The 19304-nt window shown below is 37.0% G+C and overlaps 1 protein-coding gene across 9 annotated transcripts in view; it reads left to right on the top strand.

The window, feature by feature from the left end:
• The window catches only part of APC (APC, WNT signaling pathway regulator), a 104393-nt gene extending 90082 nt beyond the window's left edge, over positions 1 to 14311 (top strand). For all 9 annotated transcript variants that reach the window (XM_014462986.2, XM_023747945.1, XM_006081157.3 and 6 more), the window contains 3 exons: positions 183 to 299; positions 4887 to 5101; positions 6735 to 14311. In XM_014462986.2, coding sequence (XP_014318472.1) covers positions 183 to 299; positions 4887 to 5101; positions 6735 to 13314 — 6912 coding nt within the window. In that variant the 3' untranslated portion in view covers positions 13315 to 14311. The remainder of the gene's footprint in view (positions 1 to 182; positions 300 to 4886; positions 5102 to 6734) is intronic.
• Positions 14312 to 19304: the final 4993 nt, after the last annotated feature.

Here is a 19304-nt window from a genome sequence, read left to right as displayed (position 1 = left end):
TTAAATTACAGTTATATTAACATCAGAATAAAGGAAAATAATTATAGGAATTCCTTTTGACATCATATTAGCATTTAAGAGGAATTTCTTAATAGATTTCTACTCTGCTAGCATTAAAAATAAAAAATGCAGACAGTATAAATCATTTTAATACAAGTATTCTAAACTCGATTCATTTGCAGGTTATTGCAAGTGTTTTGAGGAATTTGTCTTGGAGAGCAGATGTAAATAGTAAAAAGACATTGCGTGAAGTTGGAAGTGTGAAAGCATTGATGGAATGTGCTTTGGAAGTTAAAAAGGTACCTTTGAAAACATTTAGTATTGTAATATGGTTTCATCCTTAGATACTTTTTTGTCACCCTCTCCCACACAGATTTCCCAATTCTTGACCTGTTTATCTCACCAGTCCTTAGTCTAGACTACTCCAAGCTCCTGAAGTATTAAGATGGAAAAGATTATACTGTAGCCTACTGTAAGTTAAACTTTCTCAGACTCGCCACTGTTGACATCTTGGCCCAGATAATTATTTGGGGGGACTGAACTGTGCTTTGTAGGATGTTTAGCAGTATTCCTAGCCTTTACTCACTAGATGTCAGTACATCCTCCCCTCAGTCCTGACAGGCAAAAATGTCTCCAGATATTACCAAATGTTCCCCAGAAGGGAGGAAGGACAGAATCGCCCCCAGGTGAGAATCACTGGTATAAGTGTTGTCTCTGTTCTCTTAAAATCTCAATCCCCCACCCTAGCTGGTTTGGCTCAGTGGATAGAGTGTTAGCCCGCGGACTGAAGGGTTGAGTTCAATTCTGGTCAAGGGCACCAATTCCCTGGCTCTGGCCGGGGTATGTGCAAGAGGCAACTAGTCGATGTGTCTCTCTCACATCAATATTTCTCTCTGGCTCTTCCTCTCCCTTCCATTCTCTCTAAAAATCAATGGAAAAATATCCTGGGGTAAGGATTAACAAAACAAAATAATAAATCTCAATCCCCCAAAGTTCTCAAATTTTCATGGTCAGCTTAGCAAAGAGGTGATCAGACTCACTCACTCAAGAGTGAGGAATCCCCAAATATTAATTTGTTTGTAAAAAGAAGTATGTCCAGGTGGGATATCTATTTCAGAAACTAAGATTTTTTAAATTATTATTATTAAACTTGAAATTTGAGAGGGACTAAGCAAGTCTTCTTAGCTAATTCAGGTTTCTTTTCACCCAACCAGTCCTCCTGGAACCACAGCCTACATTTTCTTTCTTTAAAATTTTCTTTTCAGAAAAGGCAAAACATTTTGGTTTTTATTGTTTGTTTATTTATGTATTTTTGCTAAGTTATATTATTTTATACCTGGAAAACCCAGTAAAATCAACTGAAAAATGATTAGAAATAAGAAACATTTAAATAACTGGCTATAAAGATAATATTCAAATATATTTAGGGTCTGCATGAAGATACCTTTAAAACACTGCTGAATTGGCAGAACACTGGTACTGATGCTGCAGAAAAGAAGATACTTGAATGGCCATTAAGCACTTGAAAAGATACTCAACAGCATTAGTCATTGGGGAGAATGTAAATTAAAACTACAGTGAAATACCATTACACATGGTATATTGGTTAAAATTTAAAGATTGACCAAGTGTTGTCAAGGATGTTGAACAGCTGAAATTCTCATGCAATGCTGATGGGAATGTAAAATGATATAACCACTCTTTGGAGAACATTTGTCAATGTTTTTAAAGGTTAAACATATACCTACCTTAAAACACATTTTTTACTCTTTAAATATTTACCCAAGAGGAACAAAAATTTACATTCACACAAAAATTTATACACAGATGTTCAGCAATATTATTTGTGGTAGCCAAAAACTAGAACTAAATCTAATGTCTATCAAAAGGGGAATGGGTAAACAAGCTGTGGAATATCCAAAATGGAATACTATTCGCTATAAAAAGAATGAACTGAAACATGCAGTAATCTATAATGACAGAAATAGACCAGTAGTTGCCTGGGGTTGGGGTGAATTTCAAGGAATTACTAGGAATTAAAGTAAATGTTTATTGTCTTGATTGGCGTGATGGAAGCATCAAAGGTGATCAAATTGCACACTTGAAATGTGTGCAGTTTATTCTCCAGTTATACTTCAGTAAAGTTCAACAAAAAAATGGTACTATACACATTTTAAGATTCCTAATTAACCAACCCTGCATGTTTTCAGAAAGAGTTTATGATTTATCTGTATTACGAGAACTTGTACTGCTGCTGAATACTTTATGACTTTATCATCTCTCAAGGACCTTAGATATCTACGTACAAACTGATTGCAGCAAACCAAGCAAGCTAGATTTAAAAATACATCCTTCGGGGGAACATAAAAGAAGACTATCATAATAAGTGGAAAGACAAACTCTGTTCTTATAAAGGAAGAGTAGTACTTTAAAGAACATTTCTCCCTAAATTCATATATAAATTTTAAATGCAAGTCCAATCTTGGAAAAACTGGCCCATCAGAAGTTTACGATACCCAATTTTGATTTGGGCCTGCTTCTGGTTAGCAGCATTAAAATTTATTTGTTGCCTCTTTTTCTACATCCAGTCATTGTGAACATTTCTCTTTCTCGGGTCATCATCTTTTCCTCATTTTCATTTACTACTAATGACCTAGAAAATCAGAACTACCTTTCATATTTCCCTTATATTCCATCATTTTAACTTCCTTCAGCTGGCTTTTACTCTTCTACACAATAGAACCTTTCCTTCACCTGCAGTCTGTGCCCCAAGTGTTACTGTTCACTCAAAGATGTTAAGTCTCTTTCTCTTGTCTTTTATATCTTCTTGACTGGATAGAGAGAAGAAAGCCTTTTATGTTGCATCTATCTATAGAAAGCCCTATTTCTTGAAAATTAAAAAAAAAATTATTCTAATTCCTTCAGTTTCCCTTTTTCCTGTAACAGCCAAGATCCTGAAGTCACTTGCTCCATTTCTTAACTCGTATACCTCCTTCAGTCCCTCCTAATTCTTCTTCTAATTAGTAAAATCTAGATTTATACATTAACTTGGTTTTTTTTCTACCTACACCTATATTTGATACTTTATCACACACCTTATTTTGAAGCCCCCTCCCTTTGTTTTTGCCACCTGTAATTTTAGCCTCTAACCATTTGTTCTTGTTTCCTCTAATTCTAACTGTAAAGCTTCTTTGAAACAAAACCCTCATCCCTCTACAAGTAGTCTTATAGAGAGCAACTTCTATTTTCCTATCTTCAGTTCTCCTCCTGGGCCAGTTGAAGTTTAAAAGCTCACTCTAAACGCTTGCTGTTTTTTCTGTTCTCGGGATACTTTGAATGTCCCCCCTTTATGTCAGTTATAAAATTGAGTTCATATCCTTCTCACATCTTGATTGGTGAAAGCATTTCTTCCTGCCTTCTCATAAATAGTATCTAAAACTGTTCCTTGCCCGGCTGGTGTAGCACAGTGGTTGAGCATCGACCTATGAACCAGGAGGTCACGGTTCGATTCCCAGTCAGGGCATATGTCCCGGTTGTGGGCTCGATCCCCATTGTCGGGCATGCAAGAGGCAGCTGATCAGTGATTCTCTCTCATCATTGATGTTTCTATCTTTCTCTTCCTCTTCCTTCCTCTCTGAAATCAATAAAAATATATTTAAAAAATAAAAATAAATAAAACTCTTCCTAGATTGTTTCATTCATTGAATGTCCTGATAAAGATAATACAGTGGCTATTTCTTAGAGTGGGCCCAAAATGTTTGCTGTGACATTCAAGACCTTTGACTTCTCTGACCTTAATTCCCACTATTCTCCAGAATGGAGTTTTGATCTCCTCTCTGTCTTCTTTCTGTTCTTCAGTTCTTTCTTCCTGATTCCCATTTCCATGCCTTTCCTCATTCTATTTTCCCTGCCAGAAGAAACTGTCCCTGAGTGTACAGGTCTTCTACTAAGTTGCTCTCCTGCATGAAGTCTTTTATTTGATTAAATTTAGGTAGAAACTATCTTTCCTTTAGAGCACTTTGTTTCATGGAAATAGGTTTGCATCTTTTTTTCCCAAAGTAAGTTGTTAGCACCTTCAGGCAGGTATCAATTTGAAATGTTTGTATCTTCTGAAATACCTCTAACTGTGATAGTGGAGTAGATTTCTAAGGCATATTTATTCCTTGATTTATTTGTAATAAGAGGAAAGACTAGCATCAGGGTCATGGCAGGTTTTGACCAAATATCCTTAATTATATATACAGAGTGTTTCTGTGGCAGTTATAATTTGAGAGTTTTCTATGATATTGTATACCAGGGAGTTCTGGTTTTGTAATTACTTTGTTTCTTTGGGAATTTTAAGGATTGGAGTTTTCCCAGTGTGCTTTCTTTTTAATAAGTTGTATTGTTATTTTTGAATCAACTACATATTAATATATGTGTGTGTGTATGTGTGTGTTTTATCCAACCAGAATGTTGTACATACTGCACTTCAACTTGCTTTTTTCATTTAATAATACTTCTTAGATATCTTTCTATATCAACATATAGAGGTTTTTTTGTAGTTTCTTTTATCCTGATAATGTTATCTTTTCAGCATGCACATCAATTTTGTTGCTATTATAAGCTCTTTTAAGGTATGTGTGTACTGTCTAAACACTAAGAATAAATTTCAGGAAGGTTATTAGTTTAATGCTGTGTTCTGCTTTTATTATGGGGATATCAGTGACTTCCTTCCATTCGTTATTTTATGAAAGTTTTTCTAAATGGGAAATTCCTAATAATTTACTAGTGAAGGGTGAGCAGCAGAGGACGGAAAAAAAATTTACTCAAAAGAAGTAAACATAGAAGTTATGAGGGACAAATTCCAACTCTAATTAGATGACACATAATTTGTTTCTTAATAGGAATCAACCCTCAAAAGTGTATTGAGTGCCTTATGGAATTTGTCAGCACATTGCACTGAGAATAAAGCTGATATATGTGCTGTAGATGGTGCACTTGCATTTTTGGTTGGCACTCTCACTTACCGGAGCCAGACAAATACTTTAGCCATTATTGAAAGTGGAGGTGGGATATTACGGAATGTGTCCAGCTTGATAGCAACAAACGAGGATCACAGGTAAATACAGAGTTTTATATTACTTTTAATTAGTGTACAATTAAATTGGTGTAGAATTCAGTCCCTCAAAAAGACCCATTTGTTTTGTGTAATTATGCAAGTTCTAAGCCAAATTATATTTATTGTGGTGAAAAAGTAACTATTTTAATTTCTAATTTACTCATTAGTAATAAAAGTTTATAGTATCATAAAGATGTCTAGAAATGAACAAATGATGGCTAAGAGGTATAATGCATATATAGAGGAAAAAGTTAAAATCACAAAAACAAAACCTATAGATATGATCCAGATAATACAGTTGTTTACATTTTTCTAATGGTGTCTTAACATCAATAATCATATTATTTAGCCAACAGCCACTCATCCAGTCTACTAGACCTGTGATACCTAAGAGAGCACCTCAGATGCAGAGCACACATTTTCAGAACTTGGGCTCTGTATAATGCCAACAAAAATATTAATATTTTTCACAGCATATTCATTTTATTCAACATTGTTCTTCTCTCGTTTTCAAACAGATCATGTAGTACTTATAGTAAAAGAACCACACAAATATAAACATCTTTTCTTTAATTTTTGATGTGTAAATTATAAGCCTTATAGCCCTTTCTGCTATACAAAGAAGTCATTTTAAATTCAATAAGCACTCAGGTGTCTGCTGGACTCCTGAAAGAAGACCATGTTAAAACTTTGTTGTACATCCTTGCCAATCACTTTTAAAGTCCACTAAAGCTGAATATTTTGTCATTAACTTCAGCTTACACTGCATTAAGTACCCTGTAGCTCTTCAGGTCCCAAAGTTCATGATGTTGATTCTCAATCCTTATTTTTATAGTTACCTCTAAGTGTTTTGAAAACCTTTCTTTTAAATTTAGAAATAATGTTTCCAGAGAGCATTTGTAAGGGGGATGGCAGTGTCACAGAATCTAGCCAGAGACATAGCGATTGCTCTAAAAGTCAGTTTGCTAATCTGGGTGCTTACAGTATGCTCCTTGAATACATAAAGATCTATTGATTGGTTAATTTACCACAAAGTCCCTTTCAGCAGGATACACTTAATAATCCTTATTCAGAAACTCTGTCACCATGTAAATAAAGTAAATGTACCTGTTTAAGAAAAAGTTTAATAAGCTATCGGGTCAGATAGGATATGCAAAATAGATTAAAATGAACATTGTACTGCCCGGCCAGCGTGGCTCAGTTGTTGAGCATCAACCTATGAACCAGGAGGTCACAGGTTCGATTCCCGGTCAGGGCACATGCCTGGATTGCGGGCTCAATCCCCAGTAGGGGGCGTGCAGGAAGCAACCAATCCATGGTTCTCTCTTATCATGGATGTTTCTATCTCTCTCCCTTTCCCTTCCTCTCTGAAATCAATAAAAATACATGTTTTTAAAAAATGAACATTGTACTTCTTTTAGCCTGACAGAGGAGTACTTTAAAACAATAAACCTTAAATGAACTAAGATAGAACAAAAGGAGATGTGGAATGCTTGGAATTTATAGTATAAATTGGTACAATTTTATTTTGCCTGTTTTAATAATTATATTTAGATTTAAATTTGTTTTTTATTCTTTTATTCATTGTTACTACAAACAGGTTCTGACCTTAATTTTGTGGTCTTTATTTCAGGCAAATCCTAAGAGAGAACAACTGCCTGCAAACCTTATTACAACACTTAAAATCTCACAGTTTGACAATAGTCAGTAATGCATGTGGAACCTTGTGGAATCTCTCAGCAAGAAATCCTAAAGACCAGGAGGCATTATGGGACATGGGGGCAGTCAGCATGCTCAAGAACCTCATTCATTCAAAGCATAAAATGATTGCTATGGGAAGTGCTGCAGCTTTAAGGAATCTCATGGCAAATAGACCTGCAAAGTATAAGGATGCCAATATAATGTCTCCTGGTTCAAGCTTGCCATCTCTTCATGTGAGGAAACAAAAAGCTCTGGAAGCAGAATTAGATGCTCAGCACTTATCAGAAACTTTTGACAATATTGACAATTTAAGTCCCAAGACCTCTCATCGTAGTAAGCAAAGACACAAGCAAAGTCTTTATGGTGACTATGTTTTTGACACCAATAGACATGATGATAGTAGGTCAGACAATTTTAATACTGGAAACATGACTGTCCTTTCACCATATTTAAATACGACAGTGTTGCCCAGCTCCTCTTCATCAAGGGGAAGTTTAGATAGTTCTCGTTCTGAAAAAGATAGAAGTTTGGAGAGAGAACGAGGAATTACCCTAAGCAACTACCACCCAGCAACAGAAAATCCAGGAACCTCTTCAAAACGAAGTTTGCAGATTTCCACCACTGCAGCCCAAATTGCTAAAGTCATGGAAGAGGTATCAGCCATTCACACTTCTCAGGAAGACAGAAGTACTGGGTCTACCACCGAATTGCACTGTGGGACAGATGAGAGGAATGCACTAAGAAGAAGCTCTACTGCTCACACACATTCAAACACTTACAACTTCCCTAAGTCAGAAAATTCAAATAGGACATGTCCTATACCTTATGCCAAATTAGAATATAAGAGATCTTCAAATGATAGTTTAAATAGTGTCAGTAGTAGTGATGGTTATGGTAAAAGAGGTCAGATGAAACCTTCGATTGAATCCTATTCTGAAGATGATGAAAGTAAATGTTGCAGCTACGGTCAATATCCAGCTGACCTAGCCCATAAAATACATAGTGCAAATCATATGGATGATAATGATGGAGAACTAGATACACCAATAAATTATAGTCTTAAGTATTCGGATGAGCAGTTGAACTCTGGAAGGCAAAGTCCTTCACAAAATGAAAGATGGGCAAGACCCAAACATATAATAGAAGATGAAATGAAACACAGTGAACAGAGACAATCAAGGAGTCAAAGCACAACTTATCCCGTATATACTGAGAGCACTGATGATAAACACCTCAAGTTCCAACCACATTTTGGACAGCAAGAATGTGTTTCCCCATATAGGTCAAGAGGAGCTAGTGCTTCAGAAACAAATCGAGTAGGTTCTAATCATGGAATTAATCAAAATGTAAATCAGTCTTTGTGTCAGGAAGATGACTATGAAGATGATAAGCCAACCAACTATAGTGAACGTTACTCTGAGGAAGAGCAACATGAAGAAGAAGAAAGACCAACAAATTATAGCATAAAATATAATGAAGAAAAACATGTGGAGCAGCCTATTGATTATAGTTTAAAATATTCCACAGACATTCCTCCCTCACAGAAACCATCGTTTTCATTCTCAAAGAGTTCATCTGGACAAAGCACTAAAACTGAACACATCTCTACAAGCAGTGAGAATACATCCACACCTTCATCTAATGCCAAGAGGCAGAATCAGCTCCATCCCAGTTCAGCACAGAGCAGAAGTGGTCAGACTCAAAAAGCCACCTCTTGTAAAGTTCCCTCTATCAACCAAGAGACAATACAGACTTACTGTGTAGAAGACACCCCAATATGTTTTTCAAGGTGCAGTTCATTGTCATCTTTGTCATCAGCTGAAGATGAAATGGGATGTGATCAGAGGACACAGGAAACGGATTCTGCTAATACACTACAGATAGCAGAAATAAAAGAAAACAGTGGAACTAGAGCAACTGAAGTTTCTGTGAATGAAGTTCCAACAGTGTCACAGCACATTAGAACCAAAAACAACAGACTCCCGGCTTCTGGTTTATCTTCAGAATCGGCCAGGCACAAAACTGTTGAACTTTCTTCAGGGGCCAAATCGCCATCAAAAAGTGGTGCCCAGACACCTAAAAGTCCACCAGAGCACTATGTTCAGGAGACTCCACTCATGTTTAGCAGATGTACATCTGTCAGTTCACTAGATAGTTTTGAGAGTCGTTCAATTGCTAGCTCTGTTCAGAGTGAACCCTGTAGTGGAATGGTAAGTGGCATTATAAGCCCCAGTGACCTTCCAGATAGCCCTGGACAAACCATGCCACCAAGCAGAAGTAAAACCCCTCCTCCTCCTCCTCTTCCTCAAACAGTGCAAGCTAAACAAGAGGTACCTAAAAATAAAGTACCTAATGCTGAAAAGAGAGAGAGTGGACCTAAGCAAGCTGCTGTTAATGCTGCAGTTCAGAGGGTCCAGGTTCTTCCAGATGCTGATACTTTACTACATTTTGCCACAGAAAGTACTCCAGATGGATTTTCTTGTTCATCTAGCCTGAGTGCTCTGAGCCTCGATGAGCCATTTATACAGAAAGATGTGGAATTAAGAATAATGCCTCCAGTTCAGGAAAATGACAATGTGAATGAAACAGAATCTGAGCAGCCTGAAGAATCCAATGAAAACCTGGAAAAAGAAGCTGAAAAACCTACTGATTCTGAAAAAGACATATTAGATGATTCAGATGATGATGATATTGAAATACTAGAAGAATGTATTATTTCTGCCATGCCAACAAAATCTTCACGCAAAGCCAAAAAGCCGGCCCAGAGTGCTTCAAAACTACCTCCACCTGTTGCAAGAAAACCAAGCCAACTGCCTGTGTACAAACTTCTGCCATCACAAAACAGGATACAAGCACAAAAGCATGTTAGTTTTACACCAGGAGATGATATGCCACGGGTATATTGTGTAGAAGGGACGCCTATAAACTTTTCCACAGCTACATCGCTAAGTGATCTAACAATAGAATCCCCTCCAAATGAGTTAACTGCTGTAGAAGGGGTTAGAGCAGGGGCACAAACAGGCGAATTTGAAAAACGAGATACCATTCCTACAGAAGGCAGAAGTACGGATGAGGCTCAAAGAGGAAAAACCTCATCTGTAACTATACCTGAACTGGATGACAGTAAAACAGAAGAAGGTGATATTCTTGCAGAATGCATTAATTCTGCCATGCCCAAAGGAAAAAGTCACAAGCCTTTCCGTGTGAAAAAGATAATGGACCAGGTCCAACAAGCATCTATGTCTTCATCTGGAAATAACAAGAATCAATTAGATGGTCAGAAGAAGAAACCTACTTCACCAGTAAAACCTATGCCACAGAATACTGAATATAGGGCACATGTAAAAAAAAATACAGATTCAAAAAATAATTTAAATGCTGAAAGAACTTTTTCAGACAACAAAGATTCAAGGAAACAGAACCTGAAAAATAATTCCAAGGACTTCCATGATAAGCTACCAAACAATGAAGATCGAGTCAGAGGAAGCTTTACTTTTGATTCACCTCATCATTACACACCTATTGAAGGAACTCCATACTGTTTTTCACGAAATGATTCTTTGAGTTCTCTAGATTTTGATGATGATGATGTTGACCTTTCCAGGGAAAAGGCTGAATTAAGAAAAGGAAAAGACAATAAGGAATCAGAAGCTAAAGTTAACAGTCAGACAGAACTAACCATGAGCCAACAATCAGGTAATAAGACACAAACTGTTACAAAGCATCCAATAAATCGAGGACAATCTAATAAACCCATGCTGCATAAGCAGTCCACTTTCCCCCAGTCATCCAAAGACGTACCAGACAGAGGAGCAGCAGCTGATGAAAAATTACAGAATTTTGCTATTGAAAATACTCCAGTTTGTTTTTCTCGAAATTCCTCTCTAAGTTCTCTTAGTGACATTGATCAAGAAAACAACAACAACAAAGAAAATGAACCTATCAAAGAAACAGTGCCCCCTGCCTCACAGGGAGAACCAAGTAAACCTCAGGCATCGGGTTATGCTCCTAAATCATTTCATGTAGAAGATACCCCTGTTTGTTTCTCAAGAAACAGTTCTCTCAGTTCTCTCAGTATTGACTCTGAAGATGACCTGTTGCAGGAATGTATAAGTTCTGCAATGCCAAAAAAGAAGAAGCCTTCAAGGCTCAAAGGTGATAATGAAAAGCATAGTCCCAGAAATATGGGTGGCATATTAGCAGAAGATTTGACACTTGATTTGAAAGATATACAGAGACCAGATTCAGAACATGGTTTATCCCCTGACTCAGAAAATTTTGATTGGAAAGCCATTCAGGAAGGTGCAAATTCCATAGTAAGTAGTTTACATCAAGCTGCTGCTGCTGCATGTTTATCTAGACAAGCTTCTTCTGATTCAGATTCAATCCTTTCACTGAAATCAGGAATCTCTCTGGGGTCACCATTTCATCTTACACCCGATCAAGAGGAAAAACCCTTTACGTGTAATAAAGGCCCACGAATTCTGAAACCTGGCGAGAAAAGTACATTGGAAGCTAAAAAGGTAGAATCTGAAAATAAAGGCATCAAAGGAGGGAAAAAAGTTTATAAGAGTTTGCTTACTGGAAAAGTTCGATCTAATTCAGAAATTTCAAGCCAGTTGAAACAGCCCCTTCAAGCAAATATGCCTTCAATCTCTCGAGGTCGGACAATGATTCACATTCCAGGAGTTCGAAATAGCTCATCAAGTACAAGTCCAGTTTCTAAAAAAGGCCCACCCTTTAAGACTCCAGCCTCCAAAAGCCCTAGTGAAGGTCAGACAGCCACCACTTCTCCTAGAGGAGCCAAACCATCAGTGAAGTCAGAATTAAGCCCTATTACCAGGCAGACATCCCAACTGGCTGGGTCAAATAAAGGGCCTTCTAGATCAGGATCTAGAGATTCCACTCCTTCAAGACCTGCCCAGCAACCGTTAAGTAGACCTATGCAGTCTCCAGGGCGAAACTCAATTTCTCCTGGTAGAAATGGAATAAGTCCTCCTAACAAATTATCTCAACTGCCAAGGACATCATCCCCTAGTACTGCTTCAACTAAGTCCTCGGGTTCTGGGAAAATGTCGTACACATCTCCAGGCAGACAGACGAGCCAACAGAACCTTACAAAACAAACGGGTTTATCCAAAAATGGCAGTAGTATCCCAAGAAGTGAGTCTGCCTCCAAAGGACTGAATCAGATGAATAATAGCAATGGATCTAATAAAAAGGTAGAACTTTCTAGAATGTCTTCAACTAAATCAAGCGGAAGTGAATCTGATAGGTCAGAGAGACCTGTATTAGTACGCCAGTCAACTTTCATCAAAGAAGCTCCAAGCCCAACCCTAAGGAGAAAATTGGAGGAATCTGCTTCATTTGAATCTCTTTCTCCATCTTCTAGACCAGATTCTCCCACAAGGTCCCAGGCACAGACTCCAGTTTTAAGTCCTTCCCTTCCTGATATGTCTCTGTCTACACATTCGTCTGTTCAGTCTGGTGGATGGCGAAAACTTCCCCCTAATCTCAGTCCCACTGTAGAATATAATGATGGAAGACCTGCAAAGCGCCATGATATAGCACGCTCCCATTCAGAAAGTCCTTCCAGACTTCCAATTAATAGGTCAGGAACCTGGAAACGTGAGCATAGCAAACATTCATCATCCCTTCCTCGAGTAAGCACTTGGAGAAGAACTGGAAGTTCATCTTCAATTCTTTCTGCTTCATCGGAATCCAGTGAAAAAGCAAAAAGTGAGGATGAAAAACATGTGAACTGTATTTCAGGAACCAAACAAACTAAAGAAAACCAAGTATCTACAAAAGGAACATGGAGAAAAATAAAAGAAAGTGAAATTTCTCCCACAAATTGTACTTCTCATATTGCTTCCTCAGGTGCTGCAAATGGTGCTGAATCCAAGACACTAATTTATCAAATGGCACCTGCTGTTTCTAAAACAGAGGATGTTTGGGTGAGAATTGAGGACTGTCCCATTAACAACCCTCGATCCGGAAGATCTCCCACAGGAAATACTCCCCCAGTGATTAACAGTGTTTCAGAAAAGGGAAATCCAAATGCTAAAGATTCAAAAGATAATCAGGGAAAACCAAATGTGGGTAATGGCAGTGGTCCCATACGCACCATGGGTTTGGAAAACTGCCTGAATTCCTTTATTCAGGTAAATGCCCCAGACCAAAAAGGAACTGAGGCAAAGCCGGGACAAAGTAATCCTGTCCCTGCAGCAGAGACTAATGAAAGTTCTATAGCTGAGCGTACCCCATTTGGTTCTAGCAGCTCAAGCAAACACAGTTCACCTAGTGGGACTGTAGCTGCTAGAGTGACTCCTTTTAATTACAACCCAAGCCCTAGGAAAAGCAGTGCAGATAGCACTTCAGCCCGGCCATCTCAGATCCCAACGCCAGTGAATAACTCAAAGAAACGAGATTCAAAAACTGACAACACAGAATCCAGTGGAACTCAAAGTCCTAAGCGCCATTCTGGGTCTTACCTTGTGACGTCTGTTTAAAAGAGCTGAATTAATTAAGCTAAGAAAATTATGTGTTAATTACAATTGCTATGTAGAAATTTTGTTTCAAATGAAACTTTAAAAGACTGACAAATTTTGTAAATAGGTTTGATTCTTGTTAGAGGGTTTTTGTTCTGGAAGCCATATTTGATAGTATACTTTGTCTTCACTGGTCATATTTTGAGAGGCACTCTTGATAGTTAAGAAAATGGTAAAGCCAAGTATATTTGTACAGTATGTTTTACATGTATTTAAGTAGCATCCCATCCCATTGTCCTTTAATTATTGCTTGTCTTAAAATAATGAACACTACAGATAGAAGATATGATATATTGCTGTTACCAATCATTTCTAGATTATAAACTGACTAAACTTACATCAGGGAGAAATTGGTATTTATGCAAAAAAAAACCAACATTGTTTTAGTTCTTGTGAGTCCATCTAACATCATAATTAATCATGTGGCTGTGAAATTCACAGTAATATGGTTCCTGATTAGCAAGTTTACCCAGCCTGCTTTGCTTTACTGCATGAACGAAACTGATGGTTCAATTAACAGTTCTGTGGTCACATGACGTGCATTAGCTAGCTACAGTGTAACAATTTACACTTTTTGTGCTAAAAAAAAAAAATCTGTGTTAATTGTAAAACATTGGATGAAACTATTTTACCTGAACTAGATTTTATCTGAAAGTAGGTAGACTTTTTGCTATGCTGTAACTTGTTGTATATTCTGGTATTTGAGGTGAGATGGCTGCTCTTTTATTAATGAGACATGAATTGTGTCTCAACAGAAACTAAATGAACATTTCAGAATAAATTATTGCTGTATGTAAACTGTTACTGAAATTGGTATTTGTTTGAAGGGTCTTATTTCACATTTGTATTAATAATTGTCAAAAGGGCCTCTTTTTAAAGCTTATATAATTTTTTTCTTCAAATTCTATGCATTAAGAGTAAAATTCCTCCTACTGTAATAAAAACAATTGAAGCTGACTGTTGGCATTTAACCATTCCATGCATTGGCACTTAACCATTCCTGGAATTAATTTTTCTTTAATGTGATTAGCACTTCCTAATGTTTAATATTTATGGAGTTGATTTAAAACAAATTTATTTGATACCAATGTAAATTGCCTAGCACAGACCAGGCATTGAACATAACAGGCCCACATAAAATATTTCTTTTTTCTTAATAGAATTCTCTATTTGAAAAATTGTTTATCCTTAGGTATAAGTAGTCTCTTCTAGTTATGTTCTGACTTGGAACATAACTGTCTTGTCCCTTCATCTTCTCCCTCTTGCTGCTGAGTCTGGAATGAACATTTTTTTAAAACATATTTTTATTGATTTCAGAGAGGAAGGGAGAGAGAGATAGAAACATCAGTGATGAGAGAGAATCATTTATCGGCTGCCTCCTGCACTCCCCACATTGGGGATCAAGCCAGCAACCCTGGGCATGTGCCCTTGACCAGAATTGAACCTAGGACCTTTCAGTCTGCAGGCTGATGCTCTATCCACTGAGCCAAACTGGCTAGGGCTGGAATGAACATCTTTTATCACCCTGTATGTTAAGGCAAAATCCCAGCAACCAAATATAATCAGCATTTTGCCATTCTCAGAAAATGTAACACATGAAACATCAAAGGTAGATGTGATACCATTAGAATATTCAAAAAACTATTTAAAACCACTGCCTGTTGAGGAAAACTTTGTTTTTGACAGGCAGATTTGTGGGAAAGGTGTCCTAGTGCCTCTTCCTAACATGGCAGGGAGAATCCTCTTCATGAAGGAAGATAAACTGATAGATTTATTAATAAAGATTATTTATCTTCCCAGAGTTTGTCCTAAAAGATCAGAGGGTGAGGAGGATAAATACATCTGTTGAAATTTTATTTCTAAGGAGATTCATGCATTCTGCATTTGGAGAAGGAAAAAGATATTTAGGTACAGTGGGGCACTGGGAAAGAGGTGAGGAGGAATAAGCACATCTACCTTGTGCCCTTGGAATCAGATCATGTAGTTAATTATCCACCCCTTACCTGTGTTTATCGCCTACCAGTAATGAGGCTGGTTTTCTAAAATAAAATGCCAGTAAATACAGAGCTATAATTAAAGTAAAGCATTTTACTCCAAAATCCATACGCTTTTCTCTGCACCACTTTACAAAGATCTCATTTTACTGTTCTTTAGACTATATCTACATTTAATTTTTTGTCAAATGTTAACTAAATGAAATAGTTGTGAATAATAATACTAATTTATTCTATTTATATTTTTCTTAGTCTGCCTTACCCAATAGGGATATGTGCATATGGGTCATATTTCTTTCCTCTTTTAGTCCTGATTTTCTATTTTTTTCTGATTTATTGCATACCAGTTTTTATAAACCACTTTTGAGTACTCTTATGGAAAGAAATGGGATGTAAGCCAATTAAAGTTAAATTTCCCTTTTCAAGTAAGAAAAAAAAAACTTGTCCTTTTCAAGTAAGGCAAAATATTATCAATGCTGGAAATGAAAAGAAGGGTGCCTTCCACATGCCAGAAAACTCAGGAATTCCTATAGGAACACCTACTGGGAGAAGGGCCAGTCCATATTATCCATGGGGGCGGGGGGGAGTTGTTCTATGAGACCCTCTAGTTAGAGAATTAGTAAAGGGGCAAGTCCCAATTCTACTTTTAGAAGTTCACAGGGTGCTGCCATAACACCAGATATTGCTTGTTACTTAAATGGCATACTGAGCTTAGTTTTGAGGATAGTTAATTGTGATGCCTGTTGAGAGAAATATCTAGCCTTAGACTGCAGCAAACCACGACGGCAGTGGTTTTCAAGCCAGTGCATTTGAATCACCAGAAGTGCTTATTAAAACAGCTGGGCCCATACCCCCATCGTTTCTGATTCTGAGTGGGATCCAAGAATTTGCAATTGTCACAGTTCACAGGTGATGGTGCTGGTCTGGAACCACACTTGGAGAGCAACTGCCCTAAGTTACAACAAGGAAGCTCCTTGAGTGATTACCTTCGGTTCTAGTCATTCTTCACAACAACTGGACCTTTAATCTGACAATTATATCAACAAATAAACTTCCCTCACCTTTAGGCATGAAAGACTTGAATACTGAGCTATGCAATCTGATATAGCCCATCTCCACTCCCAATACTGGACAAATTTACCAGATTTGAACAAGAAATTTTATAGAAAATGACAGTCTGAAGGATCAGCTGCTGTTCCCTTTGAAGCAGTTATTGTAAAGGCAATTTCAGCAAGTATCTAATTTGTATTTGCAATAGAAGAGACTATGAAAAGGAACTTTGAAATTATTTCAGGTGAAAGGTAAATGTACCTAACTTGTTAATATACAGTGTGATTAACAACCCATTAACTATATGGCAAATTAGATTGTTATTTGAGAGTAAACTTTACAAGTTACCTGGGCACTAAAAGGAAAGTTAATGAGGGGAAATAATGAAATAAAACGTAAGCCATAAGGATCAAATAGTACCATAAGTATAGTTTTAAAAAAATTGACAAATATTGATCATGTTACCACAAGATTAAGTAAAGGGATGAATCTGTTGCTGAAGATGGGAGCCAGTTGCACTACATTTGAATTTATGTTATCACTGGGTTTCTTTGTATCTAAGGAAAAGAATATGAGTGCCAGAAATGCAAAACCTATTGCCAAGAGCTGAAGAAAGAATTGAGTAGTCAAATCATTAAAATTACCGAGCAGAAATAATTTTTCACAGGTCATGGTGACTGAAATAGAGTATATAAATTATTTTTTAATTTCTAATAAGCATATTTTCCTTCTATTATGCTGACTTGAAAATACTGCTTTATAGTGTTGAAACCTATGGACTTTGACTTCGGTAAACAGTAGGTCATTTTCTTGCCATTCCCCTAACTGTTCTGTGGTCTATAAAACTATATTCTGGTTTTTGTTAGGTCATCAATACTTCTTTCAACCTGTATGTTCTATGTGTATAATATTGTTCTTGGTGCTAAATATACTTTCTTTCCTCTGATATTCAGGATAATTCTTTCTCTCTATTTGTGACTATTCGTTCATTTTTCTTGAAGTTATGTGATTTTTACTATTTTTAAATTAAAAATACTCGTCATGTATACTAATGAAGGTGACCATTGAATATAAAGCAACATTGGTGAAAAATAACTATGAGAACAATGTCAAACATTACCTGCTCCACCTACACCACCTTTGGAATCCAAACACTTAGCATCACTACTTGGTCACTGAACCACATACCCAGTCTTCTCCCTGACATAGGGGAAACTCATCATCAAATGACCGGTCACCAAATACTTGTATGGCCTGGCTTAAAGAAAAGCCTGGGCCAATCAATTTGAAGTAAGAGTCACATAGGAAATTTCTGGTTGGTGACTGAGGGCTGGAACTGAAAGATCTTACAGAGTTAAGGCCAAGGGTGATTATGTACGATTGGCATCATGAAGCTAAAACTAAGGGAAAACCAGCCAGTGAAGAAAGAGAAGGGTCAGATATGGGAGAGGCAGAGAGCAAGCTCCTGGTTTTCTCTCAGTCCCTGCCATTTATGAGACCTGGTTTTCCTTGTGCTTGTGTTGGGGCATTTATGAACTTTTAAACACACTTTGCTCCTGAAGTAAATTTGAACTAACAGAAAACCGTATTTAGACACATCTTAGTTAATTTCAAAGATAAAACTTTCTCCTCTTTCTGTGGGGGGAGAGGAATAGGTTGCCAACAAAAAAGGGGGTTGGCATCAAATTTCTTCTCTGCCATACTAAATACCAGAAATGAAAAACAACAGTAAAACCATATTTGCAGCACTTGGAAGGGAATAGAAATGTTACCTAAGAATTCTGAAACCAGCCAAACTAGCATTTAATTTATCTGAAGTACTTCTATCATTCAGAATTTTTATTACAGTTATCAACAAGACCTTCCCTAGAAGACCAAATATGTTCGTTCATTTAAAGAATATTAAGTAGTTCAGGATTTGTATATGGGCCAAAAATTCATTCATAGAAACTAGACAGTGGAAACAATACCCAAATCATGCTGTGAGGCTGCTTTGGTCAAGATTCAGGTGTTGCCCCTAACCACCAGAACCTTTTGACACACCCTTGCCATAAGTAAGATTACATGCGCAGTTACTTTCTCACACTGCTCACTTCTGGAGCCTTGCTTGGGTGGCCGTGATTAGCAGAGGCTATGTCACATGCTGCATTCATAAAACATGAATTCCCCAAATCTATGAGGAGCATTTCCAAAGCACTGGGCAATCAGAAGCCATGACCTATTTCTGCCTCAGTATCCCTGCTGCCCAAGAATTAAACAGGCTTTAAATAAACAATCTGAGCAATAAATGTATAAATAATTGTGGTTAATTTGGTAATGAATCTCAATGTGAGCGCCCAAGTAACTCAAAATGAAAAGATGAAATTTGTAATAATTTTAATCTTAAATTCAGTTACTCCAAACCAATCTGGGAAACAATGTTTAGAAGGAAGAGAAGACGTAAAAGCATGCTAAATTTCTAATCTTATGTAGGCAGTGTTCAGAGATACTATTTTACTTTTAATTTGGAAAAATACAAAATCAGTATTTTAATTTAATAGTAACTCCAATGTTAAAAGAAATAAAACTTCCCATCCAAATCACTAGCCCAAAAGTAACAACTAGGAATACTTGAACAAGATATCAAAGGACAGGAGAAGTGGCAGAGGGCTGCATTTCACAAAGAAGCATGAAACGACAGTACTACCAAATAATGAGTGGATTAAACATGAAGAGTAAAATAACCACTCTCAGATTGAAGTCAAGTTTTTAGAAAATCCTCCAATTAAATGCCATTAACAAAAACACAGTTAAGATGATCCAGAATGGATGAAACTAAAGTACAACCACACTTACACAGGCAAAAGAAAAAAGAAAATGTACAAAAAGTGCCCTAGCCAGTTTGGCTCAGTGAATAGAGCGTCAGCC

Source organism: Myotis lucifugus, unplaced genomic scaffold (assembly GCF_000147115.1).
Source record: "Myotis lucifugus unplaced genomic scaffold, Myoluc2.0 scaffold_0, whole genome shotgun sequence".
NCBI classification, from domain to species: Eukaryota; Metazoa; Chordata; class Mammalia; order Chiroptera; family Vespertilionidae; genus Myotis; species Myotis lucifugus.
This window is presented reverse-complemented; position numbering and strand designations above follow the sequence as displayed.